Source organism: Arachis ipaensis, chromosome B9, assembly GCF_059453495.1.
Source record: "Arachis ipaensis isolate K30076 ecotype BB chromosome B9, ASM5945349v1, whole genome shotgun sequence".
Taxonomy (NCBI): Eukaryota; Viridiplantae; Streptophyta; class Magnoliopsida; order Fabales; family Fabaceae; genus Arachis; species Arachis ipaensis.
In genome coordinates, this window is record NC_142444.1 from 21,666,930 (window position 1) to 21,683,285 (window position 16,356).

The 16,356-nt window shown below is 32.7% G+C and overlaps 1 protein-coding gene across 1 annotated transcript; it reads right to left on the reverse strand.

Moving 5' to 3' along the window:
• Positions 1-8,151: 8,151 nt before the first annotated feature.
• On the reverse strand, positions 8,152-8,986 carry LOC107616787 (ethylene-responsive transcription factor 13). Its single transcript, XM_016318707.3, has one exon. The coding sequence runs from the start codon at positions 8,936-8,938 to the stop codon at positions 8,174-8,176; it is 765 nt and encodes a 254-aa protein (XP_016174193.1). The 5' UTR covers positions 8,939-8,986; the 3' UTR covers positions 8,152-8,173.
• Positions 8,987-16,356: the final 7,370 nt, after the last annotated feature.

Below are 16,356 nucleotides of genomic sequence, written 5' to 3' on the forward strand. Positions count from 1 at the left end.
CATGAAAAGTATAGGAATGTTTAGTATCAAAACATTTTATGGTCATAGTATCAAATAATGGTCTACCTATACATAATGGTTTAGTATAGAATGGTCTACCTATACATATTGAATGGTTTAGTATCAAAACATTATGGTCTACCTATACATTATGGTCATAGATACCATTCTATTATTCTATATATTAATCACCAAACCATTCTATACATTTATGATCATAGATATCATGTAGGAAGGTCAAATTGAATAAATCAAAATTTTGGAAATCACAATGAAACATGAGTGAAACTTTGGAGATCAATGAGTATTAACATATAATGTATAGAATGGTTTGGTGATTATTTAAAAAAAAATAACAAATAGATCTTTAATATTTTAATTCAAATATAAATAAGTTATTAACTAATTAAAAATACAAAAATGTCTCTCATCTTTTAAAATGCATAACATTTAAGTACTTCTATTTAAAATATACCAGGACAAATAAATTTTTCGAAAAAATTTAGATATCTTATATTTTAGACTTGTATTTTAGAAGGTGGATAACGTTTTTATATTTTCAATTAGTGTTGAACTTATTTGTAGTTAAAAAAAATTAGGAAGCTATTTATGGTTTTATGTTGTTTCAGTATATGAATGGAACCTTCTGGAAATGGGCAACATGTGTGGTGCTTTGAACAAGATGAGTCACAGGAAGTGATTCTCCAGTTAGAGCAGACTAAACAAACAAAGACTCAGAAGAAACTAGAAATCTGAATGAATGTAAAACAAACAAGTAAAAGAAAAGAAAACCTTTGCTTTTGGGGCCGGTCTTGCCATAAGTGCTGCAGCTGCATTACCAGCATTGTTTTCTTCTTTGAAACTGATGCTGGAGTTTATAATTAGCAAAATAATTATGCCAACTAAGTATTGGTAATCTCCACTTTTACCCTGCAGAGTGCAATGCTTATGAATTCAATTCAACAAAATTTCATGTTCCGTGCTGAAATATTTTGAACTTGAACTTGCTGCAATAACTAAACTGTTGCAACGAGGCTGAATTTTTAAGAAATGAAGTAACATCGTGTGTAATAATACACTACGATATGATGACAATTTTGTGTGTTTTCTTTAAATATAGATGTTAGTTTTTTTTTTTTTTTTTTTTAATTTTAGTTAATAAATGTGAACCCTCATATTTGATTAGTAAAATTGTTAAAGAAATTTGATCCACCAATTTTATGATGACAAAAATTTTGAATTTTAGTGGAATATAAATAAAACTCTTTGATTTACAGAAATTTAATTTTAAGGGTTAGAGGATCTTCAATAGGGTATTTTTAGAGTATTACTTTTAATATTTTTAAGAAGTGAATTGATTTATATTAGAATTAAAATTCGCATTGAAATTGATTGATGAAATGATTAGTGATACAATATCACCTTAATAGAAAATCAATAAAATTTTGTCATTTGTATAATTATATTAATAAAATAATTAAAAAACATAAAAGTCTAATTAAATTGAAACAAAACATTGGAGGGACAAATTTCACTTTTAATTTTAAATTACTATTTATGATAAATGATTCCACAAATGTCCAAAATAAAATTAAAATTAAAACTAACATTAAAGATGCTCTTAGATTTGTATACGATCGTACCTCAAAATTTGACAGTTTAATTTATTGATATCCGATTCCATATTATAGTGTTTACATTAAATCCCAATGGTACTAAAAAATATCATTGTTGTCCCAATATTAAAATTAAAAAGTGCTTTTCTGAATTTTTGTTGTGCAAAAAGCGAATTTAAAAAAAAAAACTTGTTATTACATGATCTTTTTTAATAGAAAAATTAAAAATAAAAATTTATATACAATTGTCTGGTGTGAAATTGATAATTGAAGAAGATTATTAGATAATAATTTAAAATGAAAAATATTAGAAAGTCATCAAAATTTATTATTTTTGACCATCATTTTTAGTCATTAATCCAATTCTTTTAGTCTAATAATTCAACAATATATTTACTCTACACTTTTAAATATTAATGACTAACTAGTAACCAAAAATAATAAATTCGGATAACATTCTAACATTTTTTTTAAAATATGATTCGTGTTTATTAATTATTATAATAATAAAATGATAAATCTTAAATAAATATGTAAAAAATAGTCATTTTATCATTTCTCTTTATAACAAGATATTATCCTTTGTCGTACCCAAAATAAAATGTCTTACTCTTGCATTGAACCAAAAAATTAAAAGAAAACTAATTTTATATTAAAACTAAAAAGATCCATGAAAAGGAAAAATATTAAAACTAATCTTAGAAAATAATGTAAGATTTACCCCTCCATGTGCCACAGCAATGGCCATGACGATAGCAGCAGCTTCCATAACCCATGATAAAAGATTCCACATAAAACTCAAAAACTTGAGTATTTTACTTTTCTAGATGGTCATTAAAAAATTGTTATCACTGAAAATCTTTAGCAACAACCTAACATTGAGACAAGGAAAGAATAACAATGAGTTTAGCCCTAAACCTTCTTCTCTTCAAGTTTATTGTATCCAAACAATTCTAGTCTGTCTTCTCTTGTACATGCTTGGATTTTAGCCCTTTTATTGTGCACTTGAGATTATCAAAAACCTCCTCAAGAGGAATGTTCTCTTACATAACAAAAATTGCAAGTTTAATAGACAGAGCATTAAAATTAAATTGCTCATTCATTTGAGATTATTCTGTTTAAATTGGATTTTAGCCCTTCTATTGTGTATTTGAAATTACTCTATTTTAAAATTATGATCATAAATTATTCTGTTTTTTGAGATTTATTTTCTTAAAGCATAATTACATCCTAAAATTATGATAATCACCAAATAAGTCTAAAAATAAGAATTTCAAGAAATCTAAATCATAAAATTGACATTATAAGCTAGATATGTTTTTAGTCCAACCAACACAAATCAAAATAGGGTTGCGATTCAAGTGAAACAAATGGCAATGAGCCCTTAGAAGGAAATTGAAATGTAGAATCCGATAATTAAGTTCATCACGTGAATGAAAATAAATCTACAATAATGGTACCTAAAATGTTATAGGAAGATCTTGGCAATTGTTTTGTGGATTTTGCAAGGTTTTTACTTTAGCTAATTTAGTTTTCATGTCTTATTTGGTGTGGGAGTTTAGGAAGATCCAAATAAGAGGCCATTACCAGATTATGTGCAGAAAGTGCAGAGGCATGTGAATGCAAACATAAGCGTTGTTCTTGTGGATTGGTTAGTAGAGGATGCCAAGGAATACAAGCTTGTTTCTAACACTCTTTACTTCTCAGTTTCGTACATTGACAGATAATTGTCTTTGACTGCCTTATCAAGTCAAAAGCTGCTACAGTTGCTTGGTGTTTTGGCAATGCTTATTGCGTCGTGAGTTTTCTTCACCATTGAGTTTTTGATTGTTTATTTTTGGGTTGGTGAATTGCAGGTTTGTAATGAATTGAGCCAGACCTAGTTGGAGTCAGGTAAGCATTCTTATCTTAAAGGTTTGCTTGTATAGGCGTATGATCATTACACTTTTCATGTGAAAACTCAAATGGAGTTTCTGGTCATATTCTACTACTCATTCCTGGTGAAACTGCATGTTTTTCATGTACACCTCCTTTGGTATGTCTATTCTTTATTTCAAGTTTAATTAATCTCATAATATGCAAAGTTCCAGGAGCTAACTTTTTTGGTCTATTATACCACTATTTTCTTAAATTAGTGTGGACTATGCAACTAAATTGTTGTCACATACAACTACATGTGCTTACTTCAAATGTGAAAATTTTATGAAATTTGTATCAAAAACATGAAAGCATACAATTATGTTTTTTCCTCTTAGGTTGTTGCATCTGAGGTAGATGAACGTACACTCAAGCATGAAGGGATTTGTGCTGCATCTTTACCAACAACTATGGTATAATATAATCCTCTATCTCTCATGTTTGCTTTTGTTGTGTGTAGTTAAAGATTAACAAGTTTTTATGGAAATTCATCTTATTATAATTAAATTCATCTTTCACCATGGTGCCTTTATCGTGCGTGAAAAGACTGAGCTGTTCTAAGTAAACACTTATATGGCATTTTCTACTAACCTTGTTGATAGATTTCTCACCTTTCTACCTAAGACTATTTTCAACTTTTTATTTGGCTTCTTTATCATAGTTCATATTAGGATTGCGTACTAATTCCTTTGTAATTTATATTTATTTCAGTCAGTTCAAGATGGACTCTGACTATGATATTATATTAATGACTTTGCTGCTCCTGCTATGATCCGTGAAAGCCGTCACTTTGTTCGGCAGCTAGCTTTCGATAATAGCTAGAAACACTCATTAAACCTCCATTTATTTACTTCAAGATCAAAGCAACCAGGATGCTGACATAAATTAATCACGGATGTATTTTTGGTGCTTTCATTGATTTGTCAAAATATTATTTTGGTGAACTAATGATAAGAACTCAATTGATCTTTATAATTTATGTATGATAGACAAGTAGTAGACTGAGAAATGTGATGAAAGTTGATGTATGTTGGATTGATTGATTTAAAAAATAAAATATATATATATTATATATATATATATATTAACACTAAGTATTTCTAGGAGTTAAAGACTAGTTAAGATTAGTTGTAACTAACTCTAAACTAACTTCAGAGTTGTGATGTCAATTTATTCTTTGCCTTGACATATTTGTTTTTTTTTATCCTCAGTCTTGATAACAATAACTTCTAATAATCAGATAATTACTTAGCAACACTTGGAAACAACAAACTTACACAAAAATTCAAACTACAAGCAACAAATATAAATTAGAAAATTCAACATCTAAAATCAGAAAATTCAACAACAGAAAAACTAAATAAAGAATCCAAACTAAATTGAATATACAGCAAAAAAATCAACAAATAAATTAAACAATTCAACAAAATCAATAAATAAATTATTTTATCTTCAACAGAATTATTCAATTCAACTATTAACAAAATTAGCAAGGCTTAATAAGACAGTATTAACAAAATTCCTAAACCTAACAAAGCAGCAACTCAGAAATAAATTGAACAAGCATAATTGTTCCATCTTCAATAGAATCATTCAATTCAACTATTAACAAAATTTCTAAACCCAGCAACGCAACAACTCAAAAATAAATTGAACAAGTAGAATTGTTCCATCTTTAATAGAATCATTTAATTCAACTATTAACGAAATCCTTAAACTCAACAAGACAGCAACTCAGAAATAAATTGAACAAGCAGAATTATTCCATATTCAACAGAATCATTCAATTCAACTATTAATAAAATTCCTAAACCAAACAAGGCAGCAATTCAAAAATAAATGGAACAAGCAGAATTGTTCCATATTCAACAGAATCATTCAATTTAACTATTAACAAAATTCCTAAATCTAGCAATGTAGCAACTCGGAAATAAATTGAACAACCAGAAATAAATTAAACCAATAGTGCTTATCGGCTGCAAGGGAGGAAGAGAAGTCATGGCGACGGAGGAATGGTAAGAGACAACGACAGATGACGGGAAGTGGGCTCGAACAGAGAGCGACAAGAGGGACGTTATGCTCGGACAAACACACAGAGAGAGAGAGAGAGAGAGAGAGAGAGAGAGAGAGAGAGAGAGAGAGAGAGAGAGACCTTACACAGACAACGACAGCACCCACGGTCTATCCCCCGGCAGTGATAACTCCCTCTAATGGAGGTTTGACACAAGACAAGCACGTATGCGTGACCATACTCTTTTTAGTCCACCCCAAAAATTGTGACCATAAACTCTTTTTAGGTCACTCTTTTTTGAAAAATCGTGACCATAAACCTTTTTAGGTCACCTCTAAAACTGTGACCATAAGTGGCTTTTGGTCACTCTCCAAAACCATGATTATAGATCCTTTTAGGTTACCCTTTCGTAAAATTGTGACTATAGACCCTTTTAAGTTGCCCTCCAAAACTATAACCGTAGATACCTTTAGGTCATTCCCTAAAACAGTGACTATAGACCCTTTAGGTCACCCACCAAAACTGTGACTATAAACCCTTTTAGGTCACCCTTTTTTGAAAAACACACGACGAGCTCAAAGAGACCATCCACAGGCGAGCTCAAAGAGACCTTCCACAGGCGACGATGGCACCCACGGTCTATCCCCCAGCAGTGATAACTCCCTCTAATGGAGATTTGACACAGGACATGCATGTATGTGTGACCATAGACTCTTTTTAGGGCACTCCTTAAAAACTGTGACTATAAACTCTCTTTAGGTCACCTTTTATGGAAAAACCGTGACCATAAACATTTTTAGGTCACCTCCAAAACTGTGACCATAGGTGCCTTTAGGTCACTCTTCAAAATCGTTATCATAGACCCCTTTTAGGTTACCTTTTCGTAAAATCGTGACTATAGACCCTTTTAGGTCACCCTCCAAAACTATGACCGTAGATACCTTTAGGCCATTTCCTAAAACAGTGACCATAGACCCTTTAGGTCACCTACCAAAACTGTGATTATAAATTAATTTAGGTTACCCTTTTTTAAAAAATCGTAACTATAAACTCTTTTAGGTCATTCTCCAAAATTGTGACCATAGACTTCTTTAGGTCACATCTCAAAACCGTGACTATAGACCTTTTTAGGTCACTTTTTTTTTGAAAAACAATGACCATATACCTTTTTAGGTCACCCTCTAAAACCATGACCATATATTCCTTTAAGTTACTCTAAAACCGTAACCATAAATTTTTTTAGGCCACCATTTTTTTAAAAATTGTGACTAGATTTTTTTTGTTATGGTAAAAAACTGTGATCATAGATTCTTTATGGTCACAATTTTTTACCGTGATAAAAAAAAAAACTATAACCATAGGAGTGGCAATGGAGCAGGTAGGGGCGGGTTTTTGCTCTACCGTACCTGACCCCGCCCCGCCTTACAATAACCCGCATAAAACCCGCCCCGCTCCTACCCGCGGGTAGTAAATGGTTGAACTCTAACCCGCCCCGCGAATACCCGCCCCTCCCCTATCCGCCCCAATAATTATTAAAATCTAATAAATAAAATTAAATTTCAAAATTTATATAACAATCATCACATACATAACATAAATTAAAGTAAAATTTTAAATATGATACAATATTATCAATCATTTTACTAATTATTTTATATATTATATATTATATATTAAAATTATATATTATATATATATATACGTAAACCCGGCCCCGCCCCATCCTGCCCAAGAACTTGTCATGCTAAAAATCCGCTCCGGTGCGGGACGAATAATTAGCTGCTCCGAACGGATAGGAAAAGGGTGAATATCCGCGAATTCGAGTAGTGTTGTCTTCCCTATATAACTATAGACCCAAAATATTATAGTACAAGTAAGTATTTTTAACAATAAATTCGACTTTTTGGATAGGAAGTTGGAGTAGTAGCTGAGAGCCAAACAAATCAATGCAATCTCCGTTGAAGAGTTGATAAAACTTAAAGTGTTGGGTTATAATTTGCTTTATTATTTCTATATCTTGAGTCAAATTCTCCGATTGTTCGTGTAATTTTTCTTGATTTTGTATTTTGTTCTCCTAAAATAAATAAATTTGCATTCTAAGGATACAATAAAATGATTTATTGTAGCAAAACCCAAAGCATCATCATGCTAACAACAAAAACAAGAGAAACAATGAGAAATTCATCATCCAAGTTGGGGGAAAAAAGATAAAGAAAAAAATTACATGGTGCAGTGAGATTTAGGTACTTATACTATCGGATAGTGGTATGTATATCTTGTGACACCAATTTTACCATTCATTTTGGTATGATTTCTGTAGAATAATATTATTATCAACCGATTATTTTCCCCAACTATAGATTGAATTCACCCAACTTTACAAACAACACATTTATTATTTCTATTCTCAGCATTCACATCCAGAAGAAGTAATGCAATCATGCAAATATATATGATAATATGATATAATATATTTGGTATAAATTTATGTGTAATTATTTTTTTATAAAGTTAATAGTTAAAAATTATTAGATAATGATTTAATTAAATTTATCAAATTATCTAATAATTCTTAAATATCAACTTTACGTAATATCATTACACATAAATTTTATCAATATATTTTTTATTATTGTTGCCACCAAGATTCACCGACGGAAAATTGCCACATACTTTTATTAGTGGGCTCTAAAGCCGTGGCCGCCACTGCACCCCGACCAACAATTTTGCTCCGCTTCTCTGCATTGTTACAATAATCAAAAGAGTAAGACGGGCATGGCAAGGGTGTCTCCGGTGAGCGCCGTTTCAGTGTAACTCTCGCCGGCTCACCAACTTCGTCCGACCCAATCAAGTGAGGAAAATTCAGCTTGGCTTTTGAGCCACGCATCTTGAACGCGGCTCGATCATAAGCCAAAGCCGCATCCTCAGCCGTCTCATAAGTCCCAAGCCACACTCTCACACCGTTCCTCTTCGGATCTCTTATCTCAGCCGCGTACTTTCCCCACGGCCGCCTCCGAACCCCTCTATACCCTCTACCTCCCTTAGCCAGCGCGTGAACCTCACGCGCTTCCACAATGCCATTGCCCTTGCCCTCATTTTCCAATTTCACCGCCGCGCTACCAACGCCGCCATTCTCTCTGGCGGGGCACCACCCGGTGGTGGCAGCCTCCTGCAATGCACCGTAGATGACCATGTCGTCCGTGTCGTCCTCCTTGAGTGGCAGCTCCGCCCAGTTCTCCGCCAAAAAAATGTTCTTAAAGCTCGGGCTCCGGGGAAGCAATGACGCTCCCACCGCATCAGGAACGCCGTGAAAGGTCGACTTTGCGGTCGTTTCAACGTGATCGTGGACATTCACATTGGTTCCCAAAGCATGCGTGGTCATCATTCCGTACATATCAGATTTGACGTTTGAGTATGCTTTAGTAGTTGTTCAAGTTTTGTTTAATTTTCCTCCTTCATACGTGGATGTTGATTTATATAAAGGAATTAAAGAGAGTGAAACAGAGAAAATAGGTCCTATTTTAGTCCAATTTGGAGCACTTTATTTTTTTTTTCCTTATAGTTCGTTCGGGGAAGATTCTTAAATCTCCATGTGAAGGGTTTGAGTCACGTGTTGAATTGATTTTTTTATTTTAAAACGTAGAAATGTAGCATAAAGTTTGTGGGTTAGTTGGTTCGTCCTTGCTTTTGTTTATTTTAATGATTTCAACGATATCGTTTTAGGTCTCAAATAGAATAGACGAAGACATTACTTTGAAGAGAATGAAGGTCTCCGAATAGGGTCCATGGGCCATAATAAGGCCAACAAAAATATTACATGTATAAAAAAATTTAATTATTATATAAATATATATTATTTAATTTATTTTTTATATATATTTTAAATTTTAATATATATTTTATATAGACTTTGTTAGGTAAACAATAATTTTTGTAAATAATATGAATAATGAGTTTTAAAATTGACCCAATAAAATAAAAACATATTATACTATAAATTATCCACCTAAATTTTAATATTAGGATAATTATCTGTACACCTAATGAATTGAATATCTGATATATTCATTGTTCACATGATTTAATATTTTTATTATTTATTTATATATTTTTATTTTATATTGATAATTATTTTAGTGACCGAGTTTTAGCGTGTAATTAACATCGATATATATATAAAGCTAGTGTTCAAAGAGGCAAATAGTGCGCTTACGTTTATAAGTTTATTTACTCGTGCGAACTTGTTAGTTGAAAGTTAGTAGTTTAATATTATGTTGATTTGTGCCTTGTTAGTTGAAAGTTATTAGTTTAATATTATGTTGATTTGTGCCTTTGTTGACGCTATGAACTTTTATTAGCAATCAGCCAATTACAGTGAAATTCGGTTTTTCTTATGACTTTTTTCTAAACATGTTATCCTTTCTCTTTCTCTTTCACATTCACATCATTTTATTGAATATAATATATATTATTAGAATGTCTTTATTATATTATATTAGTTTCTCTTATTGTTGGGAAAATCTTTGACCAACTTATTAATATTATTGTTCAACATAAAAGGAATCAAATTTATTTCATATTTTAAAAAAAAAACCATTTAAAATAGGACAATTTGATGTAAAATAATAAAATAAAAAATTAATTACTATTTGTTCTTGCGTAGTAAGCCGGGCTTGATGTATAACTCGTCTCATTTAAGGATTGAGTTTGCTTTTGTTTAAAGTAGAAGAGGTATATGTCGCCTTCAAGAAAAATGGCAGCGACGGGCACCTATAAAGGCACTCCAACGCTCAAGTTAGTAAGAGTAAAAGATGAGTATAATGTTACTCAAAGTGAGTAATATACCTTTTACATAGTTGGAGTTTGGTATTTATAAAATATTACCTCTTCAGAGAAGTTGAGATATTTACTGATCTTTCAGTCATCATTTGAGTTTGTTTTTGAGTGGGTTGTTATCAGCGAAATTCTCTTTAACTGAAGATAAGTCATGTTCAATATTGGGTTTGGATTTCGATTTATAAGTATAGTTGGACCGAATTATAACTACCGGATCACAGTTCCCAAACTTAATCTGTGGTATTTTTCAATACGACGGGTTGAACTTGAGTTTTTGTGGTGCTATAAATCGGAATGGTGATAGTAAATATAGTTTGGAATAGTAATTGTAATCATAGTTCGGAATAATAATTGTAATTCGAAATAGTAATAATAATAATAGTAGCCTTAAAGCTCAACTTATTGTATGTTGAAAAATGATAGTCATACTTAAAAATGACTTTAGGTGAATAAAAAAAAATAGAAATGATTAGGAATAATGGTTAAATAATGAGGATAAGCCCCCAAATTTGATTTGATGGCATGGGAATAAAATATTTCTTTGAGAAAGGTGTTAGTATGTAGCGGCTTGTTTTTGACTGATTTCATCATATAGATGCAAATTTGATTGGAGTTATGCCGACATATAAGTGTCAGGTTGTTTGAATTGGATCCGACTTATAATTTCCGGTTTGATTTGGATAAATGGGATGAATGAATTTGACTTCAACTGTGGGTATGAATTGTAGACAAAATTTTATTTTTGAAATTGGAACGTTGGAAAAATTGTTTAAAAAATAGAAAAGATAAGGTAAAAAAGGTAAATAAATAGATATGTATTAATTATTTGTAACTGTTACGATTACTAAGGTCATAATGACCAGTTGTAGTTTTGATGGTAGTGGGGATTGAATGGGTGGCTCATATATGATTTGGGGATGAAGAGTTGCGATCGTGGTTGTTGGTTATTTTACCCGTGGCATAGGTTGTGAAAGACGTGGGTTAGGACTTTTTTTTTTTAAAAGGTATTTGTGTGGAACTTAAAGTCATTTGGTGGTTGTGTTAGATTCGGAGATTTTCAAGATGAATAAAAAATATTAGTTTATTTTGTTTTCTTTGTCTTGTCTTATCTATAGTATGTGTTGGTTTGATCACTTTTGGGTTGAGGGATGGAAATGGTAAAAGAGAGTGAGATTGGGGAAAAAGATGATGAGGATATTGTAGTTGAAGAAAAGTTTGTATAGGATTTGAATGACCCGTTTGGTACTAAGTTTTAGTTTTTGATGACGATGATAGTGTGTTCCAGTTAGGAACAGATTGTCGGATTAGGTTGGGTGTGGATGTAAAGATTGAGTTTCGGCCATGCATGGCTTTTAAGCGTGTGTTTCATAAAGGGAAGGGGTTTGAACATTTCTTTATGTATACCTGTGTTTTGGTTGAGTTGGGTGTTAAGTTTTCTTACACCGAGTTTGAACACGGTGTGCTTATTCAGTTGAGATGTACTTCGTCCCAATTACACCCGAATGCATGGGTGTTTGTTCGAGAGTTTGAGATTTTGTTGGAGCTCTTAGAGGTGGAGTCCTCATTGGAGGTGTTCTTTGCTTTGTTTCAGTCCAAAGAGGTGAAAAGAGAAATTTGGGTAATCTTTAGTGGAAGTCCTAGCCGAGCGATTTTTTGTGCATTTAAGTCCTCTTTCAAGGGATTCAAGGAGATGTTTGTGAAGGTTGATTCGACGAAGGAATCTTATCCTTTCTATATGGACAAATTTTTGGTGGAGAAATTTTCGTTATATTGGAGTCCACAATCAAGGCAGATTTTGGAAATGGATTATATATGGATTATATGGGAAAAAAAAGGAGGAAATGATTGTGGAGTTTCTGATTGAACGAGTGTCACCTCATAGGTTGTTATCTGTGGCTGATCTATTGGAGTATGAGTGATAAACCTCTATTTTATGATTCATCTTGTGCTCAATTAAGTGTTTTTATCAATTCTTCACCCACTTATTCATATGAATTGCATGGTTTTACTATTCCTTCCTTATTTTATGATATATGTGAAAACATGTTTCCTATGCCTTAAAAATAATTATTTTAATTATCCTTTATTACCATTCGATGCCGTGATCTGTGTGTTAAGTATTTTCAGGCTTCATAGGGCAGGAATGACTTAGAGGACAGAAAGGAAACATACAAAAATGGAAGGAAATCATAAAAATGGAGTTTTGAAGAAAAAGGCAGCGACGCGCACGCGTGGACGACGCGGACGCGTGTCTAGCACGAAATGGCAGTGACGCGTATGCGTGGACGACGCGGACGCGTGCCTAGAGCAGAACACAATTGACGCGTACACGTGACAAGGAAAACTCCAAATGACGCGAACGCGTGACGTACGCCACGTGCAGAAAATTGCAGAAGTCGCCCCCAGCGATTTTTAGACCCTTTTTCGGCCCAAATCCAAGCCCAGAGATACAGAATAGAAGCCAGAGAATGGGGGAATCAAGGGAGACAATGGATACAACATTCATTATTCATAATTTTAGGTTTTAGATGTAGTTCTCTAGAGAGAGAGGCTCTCTCCTCTCTCTTAGGTTTTAAAATTAGGATTCATCTTAGTTTATGGTTATTTCTTCATTCCAGGTTTAATGTTCCTATACTTTATGTTCTCTTCTACTTTATTCATTCTATTACTTTAGTTGATTACTTGATGTTGTCAATTTGGTTTATTGATTCCTATGTTTAATTTGATTTTCTATTTAATATAAATTAAGGTATTTCAGATTTATGATTGTTTCCTTCTGTTTATGATATAAATAATTTATATTTTTCTCCTTTTGGCTTTGGTTGAGTAATTGGTGACACTTGAGTTATCAAACTCCTTTGTGATTGATAATTGGAATTTGCTGATTGGTTTGGATCCCTCTAAAGCTAGTCTTTCCTTAGGAGTTGACTAAGACTTGAGGAATCAAATTGATTAGTCCATTTGACTTTCTTTTATTTAGTAAGGGTTAACTAAGTGGGAGCAGTGAACAATTCTCATCACCAGTGATAAGGATAACTAGGACAAGATTTCCAGTTCTCAAACCTTGCCAAGAGCTTTATTAGTTATTAATTTAATTTCTTGCAATTTATTTTCCTTGTTCCTTATTTCAAAAACCCCAAAAAGATATAATCTCATAACCAATAATAAATCATACTTCCCTGCAATTCCTTGAGAAGACGACCCGATGTTTAAATACTTCGGTTATAAATTTTATTGGGTTTTGTTACTTGTGACAACCAAACTTTTGTACGAAAGGATTCTTTGCTGGTTTAGAAACTATACCTACAACGTGATTACTTTTATTAAATTCTTTATCGACAGAAAATCTAGTTCGTCAATGAGTTAGATAGAGAGGCTATATCTGATTATATAGGTAATTTTGCTTTTTGGTAAGGTTATATATGACATTTGAATTGACATTAAAGTTTTGTGTGTTGTGTTGGTTGGGAAAAAAGCACCAAAAATGAATACGAGCAGTTTGAAAGCCTATTTTAAGGTAAGAATGTAGAGAGAGAAAGATCAACTAATAACATTAAGATCGAGGGTGGTTTCTAATACCCAAAACTTTTGAAAATTTGATTAAGAGTTAATTTCAATTTAAGTTATTCGTTAAAGATTTTAATTTCAGAAATTATTTTATTAAAGATAATTAAATCAAGTTTTAATAATTAAATTAAAATTTTTATCTAATTTTATAATTATTGAGTATTTTTCTATTTACAATTTAAAGTTTTAGAAACTTGAAAATAATAAAGTTTTGACTATTTAAATTTAAATAATTAGAATTTTAGTTTAATTTTATGAATTGAAAGCAAAATAATTTATTTATCTCTAATTTTAAATTAGAGTACTCAATTGAAAAATAATCTGCAAATTGACAAATAAATAGTATTTTTTTAAAGATAAGTAAATGGTATAATATTTAGCTTTCAATTACTACCCTAATCCCAATTTTATTGAAAATACCTATACTATCCTTTTTCCCAAATATTAAAATCCTAATTTACCTTAACCTAAACCTAATTGATACACAGTCATACCTTTCCCCCTCTCCTAGCCGCCACCAGCCCCTCACCCTCACCTCACCAACGGCACTGACACACACAAACACAACCTACGCACACACACCCAGAACAGAGAAGATAGGAGGGAAGAGAGAGGCGGCGCCTACGAACTAAGGCGCCGTTGTCGCCATTGTCGCCGAGAGAAAGAGGTAGAAGACGCGCGGCAGAGGAGAGGAAGAGGGGAGGCCGTCGCGTCTCGTTCCGTCGTCGTCCTCATCGCGAACCTTTACCGTCACTGCCAGCTTCCACCACCGCCGAGCTTGCCATTGTCAAGGACTCCATCACCACCGTTGAAGCTCCCGATTATCGTGCTTGTCGTCGCCTCTACCCAGTGTCGCCGCCGTTGGAATCGCGAACTGAGGAGGAAGGAGGAGCCGATTCTGTCACCACCGCTGCACCGTGTGATGCATGAGTATCTTTTCTATAGTTGGATGCTACTTTAATGCACATTGTAGTTTTCTTAATTTCAGGAAAGATTCAGGCGAGTTTGACAGAGTCATGCAGAAGAAAAAAGAGGAAATTGGATGCTGTCAAGCTGGCGCTAAACACCGCTACTTGGCGTTTGGCGCCAGGCACCTCGTACTTCATGCAAGTTTTCTATTAAGCTAGCGCTAAACGCCACAACTCGACGCTTAGCGCCAGGTACCTCATAAAGCGCGCGCAGAACCACACGCTAGTGGCACTAAACGCCAATCCTGGCGTTTAGCGCCAGGAGACCAGTAACCTCAACAAAGTTTTCTGCCTCAGCGGCGCTAAACGCCGAGCCTGGCATTTAGTGCCAGTAGCGCGGTTTAGAACTCCAAGAAAGCTTTGTTAGCTTTAGTTTTTTTTAGTTTTCTTTACTTATTTCTTTTGTTTAAAACAAAATACAATCTTTTAGGTTTTTGGATAATTATTATTTTATTTAATTTTCAAATCAATTAGGTTAGATACAAAATGGAAAAAGAGTTAGCCCTTCGAAGAGGGAGACATCTTACGAGGAGAAAGAGAAAGACGATGGAGCTTGCCCTGAGCCACTGCCGTGGTGGTTGTTGCCGAGCCTATGGCTACCGGAAAATGATGCTGTCATCGCTGGGATCCACTGCCGATAAGGGTGTTCTTGTTTCTAGTTTTTGTTCTTTTGAATTCCTAAAATATTGTTGTCATTGCTTGGTTGTTACAGTTGCTGTCACTGGAGCTTCTGGTCGCCACCGTTACTGGAGGTAACTATCCGAGCCGCTCCTTACCAATGCCACTACTGTTTTGTTGAAGTGGTCACTTGATGGTTATATTGGTTTCTGAATTGTGTTGGAATCACTGAGAATTTTGATTTATTGATTTATTTTTGTTAAATTGGTGGTTGCTGAAATGATTTGAGATTTGTAAATATTTTGATTTTGATTTATTAAGAAAAGAATGAATTATGTTTTGAGTTTGAATTATTGAGAAAAGAATTTTGTTTTGAGTTTTATTTATTAAGAAAAGTATTATATTTTGAGTTTGATTTATTAAAAAAGAGTTATGTTTCGAGTTTGATTTATTTAAAAAAAGTATTATGTTTTAAGTTCGATTTATTAAGGAAAGAATTATACTATTTTGAGTTTGATTTATTTAGAAAATAATTATGTTTCGGTTTTGATTTATTTAAGAAAAGAATTATGTTTTGAGGTTGATTTAAATACGAAAAGACTTATGTTTTGAGTTTGATTAAAGAATTACATTTGGAGGAGTTTTAGTGAATTTAAAAGTAATTGAATTTTGATTGAATAATTCTATTTTGCCACATTTTGGAAAAAGTTAAAGTATTCAAATTTTGATTTAGCAAAACAGAACGATTTTCAAGCCTTTAGGAATGTTTTAAATTTAAGAATGGAACTGAAATTTGTTTTGAGAAAACTTGACTAACTCAAAA